The 19,248-nt window shown below is 36.3% G+C and overlaps 2 protein-coding genes across 2 annotated transcripts in view; both read left to right on the top strand.

The window, feature by feature from the left end:
- The first annotated feature begins 284 nt into the window (after positions 1-284).
- ddhd2 (DDHD domain containing 2) lies at positions 285-14,666 on the top strand. Its single transcript, XM_052115902.1, has 17 exons — positions 285-585; positions 4,742-4,909; positions 5,579-5,775; positions 8,386-8,475; positions 8,600-8,714; positions 9,267-9,356; positions 9,491-9,632; positions 9,722-9,930; positions 10,056-10,123; positions 10,999-11,127; positions 11,273-11,359; positions 11,526-11,663; positions 12,193-12,348; positions 12,441-12,546; positions 13,161-13,301; positions 13,407-13,551; positions 13,666-14,666. Exons 2-17 carry the CDS (start codon positions 4,780-4,782, stop codon positions 13,736-13,738), a joined length of 2,016 nt encoding a protein of 671 aa, XP_051971862.1. The 5' UTR covers positions 285-585; positions 4,742-4,779; the 3' UTR covers positions 13,739-14,666.
- A 197-nt stretch (positions 14,667-14,863) lies between these two features.
- Positions 14,864-19,248, top strand: part of tacc1 (transforming, acidic coiled-coil containing protein 1) — a 45,407-nt gene continuing 41,022 nt past the window's right edge. Inside the window, exon 1 of the mRNA XM_052115901.1 lies at positions 14,864-15,051. Within this exon, the coding sequence (XP_051971861.1) occupies positions 14,990-15,051 (62 nt within the window). The 5' untranslated portion in view covers positions 14,864-14,989. The remainder of the gene's footprint in view (positions 15,052-19,248) is intronic.

Here is a 19,248-nt window from a genome sequence, read left to right as displayed (position 1 = left end):
AACTTCAAAGTTCTGGCCACCATTCACTATCATTGAATGGACCCACAGAGCTGAAATATTCTTAAAAAAAATATTTTCATTTCGTTTGTGTTCTGCAGAAGAACAGTTGCACATCTAGGATGGCATGAGGGCAAGTAAACAATAAGATAATTTTCATTTTAGGGTGAACTATCCCTTTAAGGAGACACAATGATATTATAATTGAAGTTCATTCACCACGGTGGTCTTTTTAATGAACACGTCTACAAAAACTTCTTCTGCAACACACTAAAAATCAAGATTACTGCTTCATTATTCTGTTGTGCTATTATGAGTTCATTGCGCATGTGGTTGTTTGACTCCGTTTTTGACTCTTTGACATAGGCTTTTCTTGGCACGTTTAAATCTTAGACTTGTCATTGGTAAATTTTTCACCCCTCTTTCCCGATTTAGTCGACCTATAGACTCTTCAAAGACCACTAATATGATTTCCGCAACGGAGTGATCTGTTTACTTCAGACTTGCACGCCATTGTGAGTAAAACTGGATGCTTGCGCTCTGTCAGAAGTCATTTTTGTCCTAAGTGTGCATCCGTACGAGCAGCCGGTGAGTAGATGGCGATATACTCTTATGTTTTTCCTCTTTCTCAGTTTTCTCAGATGCTCTTTATAATCGGCATCAATATTTACTGACATCACAAATTTGCACATTCATAAAGAGAATCAATGGGAAGCAATCTAAATCAGTTTGTCCTTGCGTAATCTTATAAAATACAGTTGATGTTTCTCGATACATTGTATCACAATTTGTGCTGTAGAAATATCGCGCGTCAATTCGACCATAAGATGACACGATCACACGAAAATAAAGTGTACATTTGTCTTTGTCCTCATCCGCTAATTTCAATGCCGCAGTGTCCTACTTCATAGAACAAACCAAACAGTGACACAGACCAACATGTTCCTTTTTAAATATCGCTAATTCCCATTAAACACAGTCTGGTTATTTTGTATCGTTAACGCCAAGTGTTTTATCAGCATTTCACGTTTGGATCAGCTAACAATTTCACTTTTGTCAGTTGTGCTGTCGCCGTCATCATCCATTACGTAATGCAGCCGACACGAGCGTGATGACGCACACGCGCTTCTTGAAGTTTGACTGATGATGTTAAAGTGATAGTTCAATGAAAATTCTCATCATTTACTCACCCTCATACCATCCAATATGTGTATGAATTTCTTTCTTCTGCTGAACACAAGTGAAGATTTCTAGAAGAATATTTCAGCTCTGCTGGTCCATACAATGCAAGTGAATGGGTGATGAATAGAATAAGCAGATACAAACTCATTTTCTGTTGATTTTATTTTCTATTTAAAAAAGGATTAAAGAGAAAGGAGGAAGTGGCTCAATTTTTGTTTTCTTTCATTGTCTAAAAAATTAATTTACAGCTTCAATATTTGATACGCACTGAAACGCCCCTTTTATCTGATAGGTGAACCCGCCCTGTCTTCTGCACTGCAGCCAGTATTAGAGTTGGGACCGCTCTGCAAAGTTTCATTAAATATTGTCCTGAACCACCACTAACTGCAAACTATGCATCCCATATCTATTAGAACCTTGCTGATTGGCACATCATGGTGCTGTTGCGAGGTGTTGCCTCTAATGGACGAAAGGAGCAAGTCACATCACTTGGCCATATGCTTACTGGGAGATGGTTTTTTATATGCAGGGTTGGGAGGGTTACTTTTGAAATGTACTCCACTACAGATTACAGAATACAAGCTGTAAAATGTCATTTGTAACGTATTTTGTTAGATTACTCAAGCTCAGTAACATATTCTAAATACTTTGGATTACTTCTTCAGCACTGGTAGATTTTTTCACTTGTTTTGAATATAAAAATTCTGCCAGTACAGTAAGAAAAAATACATTCTCTGAAAAACCTAAAATATCTTATGCAGTGTTGTTTCTAAAACAAGATCAATCAAATTGATATTGTTTCAAGGATTTTTAGATATTTTTACAGGAAAACAATTAAAAAAAAAATAATATCAAGGTCTTACTAGAAAATAAGAAATTATGATCTAATGTGAATTTTCTTGATAAATAAATATGATTGTGGCTGGTAACATGTGGATGTAAAATGGCTACAAATAATATTTTAGATTAGCGTAAAGCTGACAATTTACACAAGATTTATTTCTATTTCTTCTGCTCAACTTACTTCAGACTTCTCTTTCTGCTCGTATGAATGTAACACATCATAAGAAAGTGTTATACTTTGTATAAAATCCCCACAAGTTAATATGAGTTAACATTCATGTCGGCAGCACACTCTATCAGCAATCAGATGAAAGGGACATTTAAGTGTCGCTCACATGTGCGTATCAAATATTTAAGGTGTAAACTAATTTTTTCAACGCTGAAGGAAAACAAAAATTTAGCCTTTTCCCACAACCTCTTTATTCCTTTTTAAATAGAAAATGAAATGGTGAACATGAAATATGTTTGTATCTGTTTATTTTAATCATCAGTGTTAAAACCAATCAGTGCAAAAAAAAACAAAAAATGTTTGGGTTAGCAAAAGAAAAAGGAATGATCGCAAAAGTACATGGACTTAAAAGCACAATAAGGCAGCATAAAAGTAATCCATATCTTCAGAAGTGGTATAATAGGTGTGGGTGATAAACAGATTAATATTTAAATAATTTATATTATAAATCTCCACTTTCTTCTTCATTTTTTTTTTATTTTTTTTGGGGGTAAATCACATTCTTTGTGCATATCGCCACCTTCTGGTTGGAGCAGTCGAAGGTGGAGATTTATAGTTAAAAAGGACTTTAATATTGATCTGTTTCTAACCAACACCTATCATATTGCTACTGAAGATATAGATTTAACCACTAGACATATTAATTAACTTCAAAGTTCTGGCCACCATTCTCTTGCACTGAATAGACCAACAGATAGAGATAGTTTTTCTAAAATTCTTTGTTTTCAGCATTAGAAAGAAAGTCATACGTATCTAGGATGGCATGAGGGTGAGTAAATAATGAAAGAATTCTCATTTTTGGGTGAACTATCCGTTTAATGATTACTATTCTATCAAGTTATAACAAGTATTGATTTCTATCAAGTAATAACTCTGCTGTTGAACATGACGTGATTGTTTTTATTTTACAGTGTAAATACTTCATACATTAGAACACATTTCTTGATTCTTCACCCAGATGCAAACGGAGTATTTAGTTTAGTTATTTATTATCATATAAATAAATTCATAAATAATGTATAAAAGTATAATACATTTCTAAGTTATTACTTTATTTTTCATTCTGATAGACCATTTAATTTATTTTCTTATTTATGATAACTTGATTTATTTGTATTTTAAATTATATATCTATATTTTCTCTGACATTTTGGCCTTTTTTTTTATTATTTCTATTTAAAGCAGTGCTCACTTGCACTATTCTTTGTAATGTGCAAAGAATAAATTATTTTTTTTATTTTTTTTAATGTTCACTCTAAAGCTGCTTGAAGCATGTATTTCACCTTTTTGCCTAAGTACATATAAGCCAAGGATTGTATTTATTTCTTTAATGGAAGGATAATTTTAGTTCTTAGTCCAGTCCTTAAAAATCAACAGGCTAATATTTAAAACAAAATTCTATAATTTATTTATAATTATAAAACAGATTGTTCGGACTCTTAAATTCTTATTGTTTCAAAGCCATTGAAGAAGGATGCAAATAAACACACACCTGTGACCAAACATATAATCAATAAATGTACAAAAGGCCATTGTTAGGCACAATGCAAAGTGGATTGCCTACAACCCCTTCAGCCATGACTATATTCACAAAATGGTACAACCTCAACTGCCTTATTGCATCTATACAATGATTACCACTTAATACAAATATTAAAAGGACATAAATAAATTATTTTTCCAAAGTAAAATAATTAAATGCCATCCCCCTACTGTAGTCCCTGATAGGAAGTAGAACGTTGCTATGCAACAAGAACAATGGTCAGCTTTTAGGAGTTGTGTACTGATACAAATAGAAGCTCTATGTTGTTTGGTAACCATAAACACCCTGTGACGAAGCAGGCAGAGAATGAGGATCTAAGTGCAGCTGTTTATTTAACAAACATAAGGAAAACTCAGAACAAAGAAAAACACGGGAAACCTGGCACAGAGCATACCAAAACATGCAAGAACTAACACTGGAAACAGGGAAACCAAGGACTTAAATACATAAAGGAACAAACAAGGGAATGAGGAACACCTGGGGAAACAATCAGGGAATGAGAACTAATCAGGGGAAAACCAATCATAAATGAAACTACAAAATGACTACAAAAACCAAACAGGAAACAGGAACTAAACTAAACTTCAACATAAAAGCACAAAAACAAAAGACAACAGAGAACATGACACAACCTACAGTTAGACTAATTAACTATATTACTTTCCAGAGAAATGGTCCATCTGATTTTTTTTATATTATTAAATGTAACTATTTCTTGAACATTGCTGTTGCTACTTTACTTTGCTTCACATTGTGCCTTAGAACATCCCGTAACCATGGTAAAATCACTGCTTCCTGTGGCTTATTGCTTTATTAGTTACACTTCTGTTGGGTGCCACTATATATAAAATATAAATATTTGTTAATAGAGGAGACTTTTATCCAAGGCAAGATGTATTAATCAAGACTTGGTTATTTTTTAAACTAATAAATGATTATATTTGCAGTTAATTGGCCTTGATGTGGCATCCTTGATGTTCTCAGCATGAATGCTGCTGAGCCTTATGAACCCGTCCAGTACCACTGGTTCTACAACCAGCAGGTGGACTCCAGAGACTCCTGGCAACCGTTCAGCAGAGAAGACTCACAGCGGCTGGAGGATGCTTTCTGTCAAGGTCTGAAAATTGCCTTGTTCTTTGAATTACTTGGTAATATAATTTGATTGACATTTTCATTGATTTATTGAAACAGAACTCTTCAGTTAATGTACTATGACAGTTTTAATAATTTTCAGAACTCAAAATGTCCTCCTCAAATAAAAAATATGCTGCACAAATAGCTCATGTCAAAAAATAAATGTAATATATTAACACATGACCACCCCATTTACATGTGAAGAGTGCCAAAAATGGCCTGTTTAATTTTAGAGTTGAGAAAGAGGGTGGAATATAGTCATACAAAATTAATTCGGACTGTTTTTGGTGCAGAAATCCTCAGAGGGACAAAGGGTTTGATGTGACCCCTTGAAGCCTGTGTTTGCAATTGCTGAAAATCAGGACAGGTACTAGGATGCAATCTTTGGTGGGGCACTTGTATGTTTAGGGAGCAATGTTGACTGTTTCACCATCAGTCTGGGAGTCGAGGTTCTTCTTGATTGTTTCGCTGTCAGACTGTGCTGTGGCATAATTCTAGGGGGTCTCGAGGCAAATCTAAGGGGGCAATGTCCCCCCCAGCCCGCCACAAGACCTGGCCATGCTGAGAATAAAGTTGATCTTTATTGCCATGTAAGTTCATATGACATAAATGCATTTGAATTATAACTGTTGGATTTTGATATTATTCAGCAGGGAAAAGTGGCAGGGAGGAAGTGGTGGTGGCTATAGAAGGAAGGAGATATGATGTCAGGCTGCGCGAAAGGAGACGGTATGCTATGTACTGGGAACAAGCACCCACCGAGGTCAGGCGCTGCTCCTGGTTCCATAAAGGCAGTAAAGATGTGACCTACTCTCCCTATACTGAAGAGCTTAGTGATATCCTTGAGGTGAGTCACTGTGACAATTCCAAGTTTTTTGTGTTTTCCCAGTTTTAACTTATGACTATTTTAAATCTGAAATATGAGAGAATTGGGGTTAGTTGTAACACGTTTTATTCCAGTGAATATTTCTCAGGCTGTGCTTATTTCTGAAAGTAAATTTCTGTATAGGCACATACCTTAAAGTCTTAGCTCCAAAAACTTTTTGTTTAAGCCCCAGTAAGCCTTTGTGTTAATGTGGGTCTGGGCACAGACTTAAAGGCAACAAAAGTTCAAAATGAATAAAATCCCAGATGCAGTCTATTGTTTAACCAAAATCCAAATCCCATTAATAACCAGATAAAAGTGAAGACTTATTGCATAGCATGTGACTTTTAACTTTAACATCATTTTGAAATGACAGAGACTTGGCCCAGTTACAATGCTCTATATTAAGCATTAACCAAATTAAGTTTTTCATAGCCTATGTAGTATATTCACCAGATGAAAGGTTTTGTATATTTCACCATAGGAAGTTTAATAACAAAAAAGGTTCTTTACTATTCACAAGATATTAAGATGGCGATACGATGTATGTGCTGACAGGCACGTTTCCATATAGTCACACTATTCTTTGCATGCCCTCGCCTCAATTTAGGACACTTGATTATCTAAGCAAAATAACCAAATATGCATTGAAGTGAGGATAAAAATATGGATGAATATTGTCAATGATGATAAATATAGATACAGCAAATTCCCATGAGATAGGTGTTTGTTTCTATTTCACATTTAGAGGCCGCTGTTATACTCTAGAAACGTTTTAACTGTAGAATCTTCCAGCACAGGCCACAAAGAAACACAGATAAAAAAATAAAAGTAGTGATAGACCGATATATCATCCAGGCCAATGAATCTGCCGATATTTGTCCATTTTGAGATTATCGGCATCAGCCTACAACCATGCTTGCTTGGCTGATTAGCAGAAGTGTGAACTAGATGTAGACCAATATATTGGTTTTACCGATTAATCTGTACCGATAATTGCTTTTTGGAACTGTCAGTTATCAGAAACAAATACATGGCAATAGTTGCCTGTATTTTATTTTAATTTTTCCTCAAATTTTTTTTTCTTCCTTATCAATAAACATCATCTGATGAAATAAATACATACAAAACTCTTCATCTGTAATTTCAAAATAAGAGTCTCAGGCATACCTGTCAACACTCCCGTTTTTCCCGGGAGTATCCCGTATTTCACACCCATCTCCCGACCCCCTACCATTTAGTTATTTCTCCCGGGAAACTCCCGTAATTTGTAAGGCCCAAACCTTGTTATATGAATAATCACATCAATATATTATTCCAAGGTTGTCCAGTTGCCAGATCTTGTATGAAACGCATCCTACTCACACAATCAACACATCATTCAAATTTCCAGCCATTTGTGACCTCAACCTGGCAACCTACAACCCAGTTGCGCTGTTGAAATCTGCGCAGGTAGTAGATGCGGGAAGTTCAATCAAGCATCACTGGTAGATGGGAGGAGAAGACTCAGGTGGTGCTCCGGAGAAAAAAGAAAAAATATATATATATATGTAAATTTAACAACAGCTGGACGGAAGTCTTACATTTCATATCTCAAAGCCATATCGACAATGCCCACGCCTTTTGCAAAGTGTGTCGCACTGATTTTAATATCGGACACAGTGGGAAAAATTACATTACTCAGCACATTAAATTTGTATGTATTTAGCCTACCTCTGCCATCCGGCACCCCCACCCCCCACTCAGAGGTCTCCCAGATTTTGGTACCCAATTGTTGACTGGTATGGTCTCCAGTGTATTTTTGGCCACATTATGCACCATTTCTCTGGTTATAATTGGGATTTTGGTTGCCAATAAACTGCTTTTGTTAATTTTGCAGCTTCAATGTCTATACTCTTCATGGTAAGGCAAGAATAAGATATGTTTTATTATTCTATTGATCGATAAAAAAAAACAATCCACGATCGGTTAACCTCTAGTGTGAACTTTCCCTTTAGTTGATACAAATATGAGTAAATGTTGCATAAAATAAGTGTTTTCTTTACTTCAGATATGTTGTGTACATCTGATTTGCAGCTGTTAAATTGTATTGTTTATTCACATTTATATCGGCCATCCTGCTTTCTAGATATCGTATTGGCATCTGTCATTAAAAACCCATATCGGTCGACAACTACGGTAAAACAGATTGTAAAGGTCTTCAATGGAAAGGAGGAGGCGGGAACCGGCTTTACAATATAAATAATAGTTTTAATGATCAACTTAAAAGACAACATAAACACACATGACGGACATGTCCGCTAACGATCTCTCTCTCCCGCACGATACTCTGCAGTCGACCTTTAAACCTCAGCGGCTTGATTAGCCCAATACGGACTGGGTGTGTATGATCATGACCCGGCCCCGCCCTCCGCCCTGCCACACAGATATATCGGCCTACCTCTAATTTCCACGAAACAAACATTTGTGTAATTGGACTTTTGCATTCAAACCCTTGTAGTTACTAGAATTAGAAGAGCCCATGTGACAACGCACTTTCCCCTCTATAAATGAATTCATGCAAAGTACATTTCTCCTTCATTCAAAACACAGGATGCATATATGATTGCAGTTACCCTGAACGAATGGAAGACGAATGTGGAGCTCCCAACAGGGGAAACTGTCATCCTTCATAACCCAAAGGTATTGTTCAGGTATCTTAGGTAGCAAAGGTATCTTAGGTATCAAAGGTATCTTATCCCTTTGTAAACAGGGGAAAAAAGTTATTTACCTAGTAAATTTTGTCTTTTTCTGTGCATTACCTCAGCTCATGATACAGCATCCAAACAGCTGCAAGGACTATCCCCCTTCCCCGAATGAGCGGGCTCAACCCAGAACACTAAAGAGAGGGATTGACAGTATTTCAGTGGAGATACCAGAGGGTAAGTGCAGCCCAATGATCAATCTATATGTCAAGTCTTCCTTGGGTTTTGCAGTTTGTAAGATGTGATATGTGACCATATGCATTAGTGTTTACATATCAAACTTTATAAAACACCATTCGGAGGTGCTAAAATTTTATTTTGATGCTAACTGAATGTTTTTCTTGTGGGAAATCCAGATAAAACCAGTTTAACATGATAGCCATTTATTGGAACATGGTAGTTAGCTGGTTTCTATCTGGTCCAATCTGGCCATTTGGTGGCCAAACTAGTAGGGATTTGGACAGTTTTGGGACATAGTGGCTAGTCCAGACTGGTCAAAAAAGCTCAGCCAAGTCAGTTAGTTTGACCATCTACCATCTTAAGCTGATTTTAGCTGGAATTTCCATCATTGTGAAAACACAATTATTCAAGATCAAACTAGGATTTGATTGTATTATTATTAATTTTGTGTGGAGATCTTATTAGGTCACATTCCCATTGGGTTTCAGTTCAGCATCATTCTGTTGCTGTGTGTGATAGTGACCCAGTGATTTTTTTATGTTTCCAAAGGAGAACCAGAAAGAGTAGACCATCTAGTATTCATGGTTCATGGTATTGGTCCAGCCTGTGACATACGGCTCCGGGGCATCGTCCAGTGTGGTGAGCTAAATTTTCTTTTACCAGCAACTTTTATCAGCAAAGAAATGAATATACCTCTGACATCTTATTATGCTCCATGTTATTGCACTATTTATGAGAGCAGTCATGTGACGATTTTTCATTCCTTGCTGTAGTGAATGAGTTCCGTAATACCTCCAATGGCCTCATAAACCGTCACTTCAGGCAGGGTATGGACACAAGCACAATTGGAAGAGTAGAGTATCTTCCGGTCAACTGGCACAGAGTCTTGCATGGCGAAACTACAGGAGTTGACAAGTAAGTTGTTTGACTTATAATAAAAACAATAGCATTTTTGTTAGGGAAAACAACATAACTCTTTTCTGTTTCACTTCGTTCCTCAATAGAGACATAGAGAGAATCACACTTCCTAGCATTAGCCGGCTGCGTCAGTTCAGCAATGACACAGTACTGGACCTTTTTTTCTACAATAGCGCTACATACTGCCAGACCATTGTAGATACAGTGGCCTCTGAAATCAACCGTCTGAACAGCCTCTTCCTCCAGAGGCATCCACACTTCACTGGACACGTTTCCCTGGTCGGACACAGTCTAGGTGAATAGCAACAGTATAGGCATAATAACACTTTAGTATTTATTAAAGCCCTAGTTATGAATATTGCAAATTTTTAAAATGGGAATTTAAGATTCCCTTTGAAATATGTATCCTGTTTTTTGAAGGCTCGTTGATCCTGTTTGATCTCTTGACCAATCAAGAGACAAGTTCAGAAGGCACGGCACATGATGAGGTTTGTCACAGAATATATGTTTGTTGTAATAGATTATCAAAATTGTATAGTAATGGTTTATACATTAATGTATACATTTCAGTGGTTATTGTCTAAAATAATACAGTAAGCTTTGAGATGCGTAAAATCCAAAATTTCAGACATTAAAGGTGCACATGAGGCTCATAATAAATATCATATAATCTATTATCTTTATCAGTGTTATTTCAGAGTAGCTTCCCAAGTTTCTCATAACTTAAGGTATTTAATCTACAGTCAAGTTACTTTTTAAAAAAAGTACTTGGCTACACTACAAGCTACTTACAAAAAGTAATTAACTACATTGAAGCAATGTAAAGTAGAAAATATTTTTTCAGATATAATTTTTTAATTCTGCAGTTTAGATTGCAAATTATATAAAACATTAATAAACATATATATATAAAACTAATGTAGCGTTTTGTTATGCTGGAAAATGTTGCTTGTTACTGAAAGAGCTACATCATTGTGTATAGAGCTTAACTACTGTCACACCACTGAAAAAATGGTTAAGTTAGTAGCGTTGGTAATTTAATTAACTACTCCCCAACACTGATCATTACTTGGCTGGTGCTAATATTTCTCATTTAAATAAATATCAGAAAACCAACATGTCATCACCTCTTACACACATGTCTCTACATCACATTTGGCATGTCTAATAATATCTAAAATAAAAACTTGTAATTTTCCAAAAAATGCGACCATTATACATTTTTTTTCATCAAACCATAGTCCTAATATGATGTGGTAACCTAAATGTTTTAGCTTTTTGTCCTGTATGGAATAGAACCATGTCGCTACATATTTAAAAGCAACTCCTAGATTAGTGACAAAGGGCTTTGTGGTTTCCACAGCTCCATGAGGATCCTTACATTGATACAGCCGACTGTTCCTATGAGAGCCTGGAGGAGGTGGTCAGGGGCCAGGGGTTGGAGGAGTACCTCAAAGTACTGCAGAGAGAACAAGTGGATATAGAGTCCCTGGTCAGTTTTCAGTAATTAAAACACATCAGAAACAAAAATCACATTTTGAAATCACAACTAAAATCAAAACAACATTGTATATTTTTCCTCCTCTTATTCTCATATTTTCAGCTAAATGTAAGATAATGTATATAAACCTTTTCAGATGCTCTGCTCAGAGAAGGACCTAAAAGATATTGGTATACCACTTGGTCCTCGCAAGAAGATTATGAACTATGTGAAGAATTGGAAGGTAATTCCAGGGGAACGGATTGTAGTGTCTGGTTAATTGTTTGCAGTTTCCTCTCCACACCCAAAAATGTTGAAGTGGAAAAGATGAGACACGAGTCCATTGTTTAATTTTTTTTTAGCAATTATATCGACACAATTCTGGTAGCTAATTCTTGAATTTCCAACAGCGCAACAGAACTGGAGGTGGACATGCAGCACAATTTGAGACATATTCCTCAAGTGTAGGGATGAAAAGAGCTCAGGAACATCAGACCCCCACCACTAGTGCAGTTGATTATCAGCATTTTGATGTTGGCATTGGACAGGTAACTAAGTGTCGGGTAAAAATTATTTTATATATATTTATTTTTTATCCGGAGGAATAAAATGGACAAAACTACATTAATACATTTATAATGAAATAATTGTATTATTAATTAGGCATATTTATTAATACTTTCATTGTATTTGTAATTATTTATTCCAACATTTAATTTTGTTTATCATTAAATTATATACATTGATTATTATATGTTGAATTATCTTTAATTGGGGGCCTTTCTCTTCAAATAGAAATGCATAAAAATATTTAAATTAGTACTGTCAATTAATTACTTTTCTAATTATTTACAAAATGCTGATTGATTGTTAATCTGCATCTCTTGTAATTCTATTAAAAGTTTTACAAATTGACAGAACTAATTAAAATATATATTTTAATATTTATCTAATTTTTTTTTTATTATTATTTTGTTTCCTGTTGAATCTCCTTTGATACGAGTAGAAACATCTTAAAAATTGTTTATATCTTAATTTCAGTTGTTGTTGCCAACAAACGTCTACTTTATTCTGCAGGTATCCATTGATTATCCTCAGTTGGCATTTCACCCCCAAGCATTCTTTGCTTTTGGTTCACCCATAGGAATGTTTTTAACTGTTAGAGGTCTGAAGAGGATCGACCCTAATTACAGCTTCCCTACCTGCAAGAGTTTCTACAACATCTTCCATCCTGTAAGAATACACCAAAACAATGACTGAGAATGTTATAATTCTCCAAGCTTCATGCAGCTGTGTTCTTACACCCAAAAATATATTCTGTGCAGTTTGACCCAGTGGCATATCGCATCGAGCCCATGATTTTGCCTCCGGACGTGAACTTGCCACCCATGTTGATGCCCCATCATAAAGGCAGAAAGCGGATGCATCTTGGTATTTGATATTGTTTTATGGGGCTAAATCCTTAAAGGGAAAGTTCACCCAAAAAATAAAATCCTGAGGAAAGGAAAAGAGGTTTCATTCTTGGGAGAACTGTCCTTTTACTTTGTATATTCTAAAATTACTCTTAAGGGGGTCGCACACCGGACGTGTTTGGCAGATGACAATGTGCGTACCTTCATTGAAACAACTGTTTTCAATGAAGGTACGCACACATACGCCACCACTTGGCGTCTGTCGGTGGTGCCCAGCTACGACTCTGGAGGCTGTTCAAATTTCTGCCACGCAACTCGCATATTTTCCATTAAATTCAACCCAAATCATTATCAAAGGACATAGATTATTTACTTTAGCTGCATATTTTCCATTAAATTCAACCCAAATCATTATCAAAGGACATAGATTATTTACTTTAGTGTTCTTCATTCTTGAAGAAGGGAAAACCTTGGTAACTTTTGTGTGTACTCTCTGCAACCTGAACTGCATCGACATGCCCCATGTTTGATACCTGTGCTGTGTCCTAGCAGCGATGCGGTGTTGTGCTTCTCGGCCGGTGTGCGACCACCATTAGGTTAACTATTATTGTTTAATGCCTTTGATGCCCGCAGAGCTGAAAGAGGGACTGACTCGAGTCAGTTCTGACTTACTGGGCTCACTGCGCATGGTTTGGCAGAGCATTTCTCAAGTGCCCGCACCAGCACTTGCAGAGGGTGGAGTCAATTCCATGTTCCCCACAGATGAAGCAGAAGGTATCTAATGAAACTTGTGAAACCTGATATGGTGCAGTAAACAAGTTAGTACTGACTAAAAATCAGAAAGTTGTCCACTTAGCATTTTTATTATTTCTATTCCAGTCTTACTAATGGAACAGGATGAGAGGAAGACCGTCAAGGTTGGGATGTTGAATCGTGGGGAACGTATCGATTATGTTCTTCAGGAGACACCAATTGAGAGTTTCAATGAGTACCTGTTTGCAATACAGAGCCATTTGTGCTACTGGTAAGACAATATCTGGACCATATCTGATATACATGTACAGTACATCATGTGTCTTTTTAACGTGGCGACACTTACTTGGTTGGTCTGTAATGATCAATAATTTTTTGTGTGCAGGGAGTCAGAGGACACAGCTCTGTTGGTTCTGAGAGAGCTTTATGGAAATATTCCAGCAAGTTCTCAGTCGTAGATGTTCTTTCCTGATTGTTATATGCCTATATTATCCACAGTTTTCCTAACAACCCCTGGGCGGCACCATGATGATTCAAATTGCCCCTGGACTCTTTTCTGGTTCCGGTTTCCATAAGAAGCAATGTAATAACTACCAAAACAAGCGAATTAGATGGAGAACAATAACCAGTTTAAGTGTTAGTTGGAGTAAAAATTAGTTCAGGCTTAACTTTTGCAGTTGTTGGCTGTCATAACAACTCAAAGTAATTAATGATATCAACATAACTAAATTTGGGCCATCGCTTCATGTCTTAAACCCATTCCTTGAACTTTGATAGGTGAGCCACTGTCAAAAGGTGGTCATCGCAAGTGTAAAGTATTGGCACTATGGAGCCACAAATACACTACTTCAGTACACTTAACAACACATTATCTTCTAAAAACAAACTCAGATTCAAGTGAAAACACAGGAGACTGGAAAACGATAAAAAAAATATACAGGCTTCTGTTATAAATTGTGGGACACAATTCAGGAAAAAAGGTGAATAATGTACTGACAAACTTTAAAGCAAAGTCCACAGTGAATAGAGCAAGAAACTCTTTGGATTTTGACCAGTAAACTGCCTAAGAAATTTACATTTTTAAGTTTTAAATCTCCCCTGAAGAGATCCCAAGTATTACAGTGTTGTGGCAATATTCTCAAGGCAGGCTTTGAGCATTTGATCCACATTAATGTCCCTATGTGCATCCATGCGCATTGTAGCCTAATAAAAACTTGACTCCTACTTTTATCTGAAATATTAACTTATTGTACACTTTGGCCAGTGACTTTCTTATTTTGAGATTGATTCATTCATATCATATTACTGATATGTATTAATTAATACTATATTCCTGAAATATGGATATTTGTGTTTCTTATTTATTTTATTTTGTATTAAACTCTTATCCCAAAAAATGTTTGTGCTCCGTGTACTTAAATTGACTCACCATTTTATCTATTGTCAGACATTTCTCAGACACCAACAAGGCAGAATTCAGATTATAGCCACCGGGAAGATTATTTCCCATTTATCCGTCTGGAACAGGCGCCAACAAATTACAACACCCTCCTTTCCATACTGAGTCATGAACTGCCCTCCCATCCTCCGCCAAGAATTCCACACAGCCAATGTACGCAACACCATTACCTCAAGTCAAGTCTTACGAGACTTTTAGCCTCTCCTTTTAAATCGGGAAGTTCCGCTACTTGAGGACGTTTCCATTTTTTATGAACACTGGAAAAATAACTTTGCATGAAGTCCGATGTCCTGCCGTTGACGTTCATTCGAGGTAAAGAAGCGTTTTTATTCCACAGGAATTTTACTGTTTCCTTTTTTCTTACTTGCCTAGAGGAGAATTTGCCGTACTGCTGAACATGAAGCCGGTGATGTCACATTCGCATGACCATAGTAACGCACTGTTTGTATATGACCATCGGAAATGATTAATGTAAGACTTGTCTGACTGGTTTCAGATTTGTGAGTGCTCAGCTAAACAAATTATTAAACAGGTACAAAAGTTAAAACGAGCACATGTGTCCCTTAAAATCTTTTCAATTGTTTCCTCAAAATTTTTATCACAAAATTCTGTAAACGGAATAGGTGCTGTGTGTGGCCAATTTACACCGAGGGCATTTTTGCATTCTGTTGCGCTACTTTTTAATAACATTTTTTTTTAATTGTTGGTGTATGGATACATGCGTAAGACGGACGTATTTGGCACTTGCGTCGCGTCCCTCGCGTTGAAGGTGAGAAGCGCGTCCCGAGACCTATACGTTCTGTTTCGTTGCGTTCCGTCTGTGTTTGTGAACGCGTGTCTTGTGTGAACGGACCCTCGGCGAGTATTAGAATTTTGTTCAGCTGCTCAATTTTCAGCAGCTCCTGCTCATACCTGTTGCATCCCATTAAATCTCCATGGAATGTTCGCTTCTTAAAATCTGAACATGCGAAAGGCCGCGACACCTTTTGAGAACGGAACAGCTCAATGTTTCTGTGCTGACAGAACTTTGACTGGGTTTTCGCGGGCTTCGTTCAGTCTCGAGCTGTATAAAGTGTAAACCCTTTCAAATCTAAAACATTTCTATTCTTTTTAAAACATATTTAAAGGAGCAAGGTTGTTTACTTAGGGTCTTATTTCTTGGCTGTCTGTTTTATTTGAGAAAAAGATTGTAGAAGCAAAACAACAAACCACTAGCCTTATGTGGAATATTATTTGTTTTCTTAACCTATCCGTGTTTTTCAGGGTACACTCAGGCCACCTGAATTCATAACTATAAATTTGTTGCCCAAAATGGGTACTGTTGTTTTCACACTTTTGCGGAGTTGCTGGGACTTACACACTTTAGTTAAAAAGTGTTACACGCATATTAATTCAACGCATGTATTACTAAAACTGTGGAGGATATTGTTAGGGGGCGTGATTTTTAATCTTATAATCTAATTTTATCTTGATGTTTAATTTTTTTATATAAAGAGATGATGCAACAAATATAGAACTATTCATTAATTCCACACTGAAATGTCATGAGACGCAACTGGCTCAAATGGCAATAGCTATATCATACTGTTGATGTGTTACACTTGCTATAGTTTACTTCCATGTTGCTTCTTCGTCATATAGAAATGTCAAATGTAAATCAAGCCCAGAACTGAAACAACAGTAGCAAAAAACATGTATAAGATGTATGTGTACACACATATGGGATACTGATAATTCACCACTGTTGCACCGAAAATTAACACGATATAGAAGTTACTTGTATGAAATGTACGCATTTTTCTTGTAATAAACAAAGAAATAGACATCCTGCATTAGTAAACCTAAATAGATATAAAATAATCATACAAATATTATTTATGGAATCACAAAAAAAATCTTGAGTCTTTAATGACCCTTTACACAATGGTAATTAAGCAGTTATAAAAAATTATATATATATATATTTTTATTATAAATTTTGTTGTTACACTGTTCAGAAGAGGGTGATTGAGGTATACTAAAGAGGTGTGGGCACAACTCCAGAAAAAAGGATGAGGTAATGGAGGTGGAAAGAGGTCCTGGGTCACTATAGACCCAAGGTATGTATTAAAGGGTTAAATGAATAGTTCATCCAAAAATGAAATAAAGCCACCATTTACTCACCCTCATGTCGTTTCAAACCCATATGACTTTTTTACACAAAAGAAAATTTTAAAGAATGTTCATGCTGCTTGTTTCCATGAGTCAAAATATATTAAAAACATTAAAACATGCAAGAACCAGTGGCGTTCGGCAAACTGATGTCTTACCTGGCACAACGTGCCTTCACGCACTAAAGTTTGAATATGTTCAAGCGCAGATGAGATTTTGGTTCCATCAAAGAAAAAACAATGTTAGAATGACATGAGTGTGAGTAAATGATGCAAATGTTAATTTTGGGAGAACTATTCCTTTTAACATGATCAGTCACAAATGCTAACCACATAAGACCTCTCCTTTGCAGTCACTGCTGAAAATGTATCTCCGCTTCATCCACTTAGGGAAAGTTAAATTTACTCTGTATTAGTCTCATAAAAAAGAGACATTAAAAAGTCCTGCACAACCCACATTTGGAAAGCACACGTCAAAGACCCTCCCATTTATATAAAGGTCTCACTGTTGACTGCTTCTTAGAAGATTTCTCACATAGTTTTCAAACAAGACTGAGACATCAAGTCGAGTAACTGGTATGGGAAGTTCCATATGGCACTTTGATAAATGGCATGACTATAGTTTTGTCATTATTAACATGTAATTCAAAAATGTCTAATTTTTAGTGACCATCTGCTTCAAAGCTTTGCATATGGATTGCATCATCTTAGCTTGGTTCTCTCTCTCTCTCTCTCTCTCTCTCTCTCTCTCTCTCTCTCTCTCTCTCTCTCTTTCTATGCCATTTTTCCCCACTTTCTTGTATTTTCATGTTTCTTGAGGCTGGGAGAAGTACTATGTCATACCTAAAAACACTAATTTGAACATTTGTAGTCATGTGCCCATCAGTTGACTTACAACAATGGAGGGTGAAACTTTAGCACTAGTTTGCTCTTCTGAATCAGAAGTGCAGAAATAACTGCTATGCTCAGATGCTTATAGTGCAGTGGACTATGCAATGTGGAAAGAGAATATGGAAAGATGTTGAGTCAACAGAGGGAAGTTTCCCAGCCTGTGATTGCTCATGGTTCTGTGCCTCTGAAAGGAGAGTAGACAACTCATTGAAATCTGACTGAAGAGAATTTGACATGTTCTGTCATGTACTTGTGTCATGTTCTACTTGTTGCATGGTAACTAGTTAACACAGATTTGTGAGATAATGCTTAGTCCAATGTTTTGATTATTTTCAGCTGTGTTATGAAGGATTTCATAACACAGTTTTCTTTATGTGGTCTCAAATTGGGTTCCTCATTAAATGTCTTCTTGCTAAAAGCAAAATGGCTTTAAGTAGTTTTTAAAGTATGTTTGATGTCCACTAGCGTTTTATGTGCAACCGTTTCTTCACTATTGTTTTTTCTGGCACAATGTGCACCACACTTCACCTGCTTGCTCTCTTTCCCCACAAGAGGTCAATGTTAACCAAATAACGCCATCTCAAGCTTTCAATAAACTGCTAAAAAAAATCCAATGGTTTCATAATATGTTTGTAACATTGTGCATTCTATCTAATTAAGATGGCCTCTCTATGTAGGGAGTGTTGATAAAAAATAGCACATTGAAGCTAGCATAACCATTCAACATGCACAAAGTAACACCTAGTACACAGACTATCATGTAAGTGTAATGGTCATTAAAAGGAAACTTTTAAGGAGTAGTACACCGTGGGATGGAATCACCTCGTTTGGGGAGTTGTGCGGGGAGGCGGTGTTCGAGAAGGTGATTTTTAGAGAGCTGGGAAAATGGGATTTGTTTGTCAGGAAGTGGGGTGGACGTTTGGCTTTTTTTAGAGGGTTCTTGGGGAGGGGCAGTGGTGAGGGATTTGTAGTTAAGTTAGGTATGTGTATTCTGGATGTTGTTTGAAAGTATATATTTTTGTTTTAATGTTGTTTATTTATTAATTAATTTTTATGTTCTAATTGTTGGTGACCACTGTAGTGCTTTTGTGTCGGGTGTGGGGAAATGTATCAAATTGATTCCATATTTCATGTTATGTTTGTATGATTTATCTATGGAATCAATAAAAACTGTTAATAACAAAAGGAATTGTATACACTAAACTGAAAATATTCTCATCTTCACTCGTCCTTATGCCATTCCGAATGTGTATGACATTCTTTCTTCTGCAGAATACAAATTAGGATTTTTAGACAAATAACACAGCTCTTCAGGTCCATACAATGCAAGTGAATGGTGGCCAGAACATTGAAGCACAATAAAGCACATAAAAGCAGCACACAAGTAATCCATATGACTCCAGTGGTTAAATCCATATCTTCAGAAGCTATGATTAGTGTGGTTGAGAATCAAATCAATATTTAAGTC

The sequence above is a fragment of the Xyrauchen texanus genome, chromosome 43, assembly GCF_025860055.1.
Source record: "Xyrauchen texanus isolate HMW12.3.18 chromosome 43, RBS_HiC_50CHRs, whole genome shotgun sequence".
Lineage (NCBI taxonomy): Eukaryota > Metazoa > Chordata > Actinopteri > Cypriniformes > Catostomidae > Xyrauchen > Xyrauchen texanus.
Note: the sequence above shows the minus strand (reverse complement) of the source record. Positions and strands in the feature narration are given on the sequence as shown.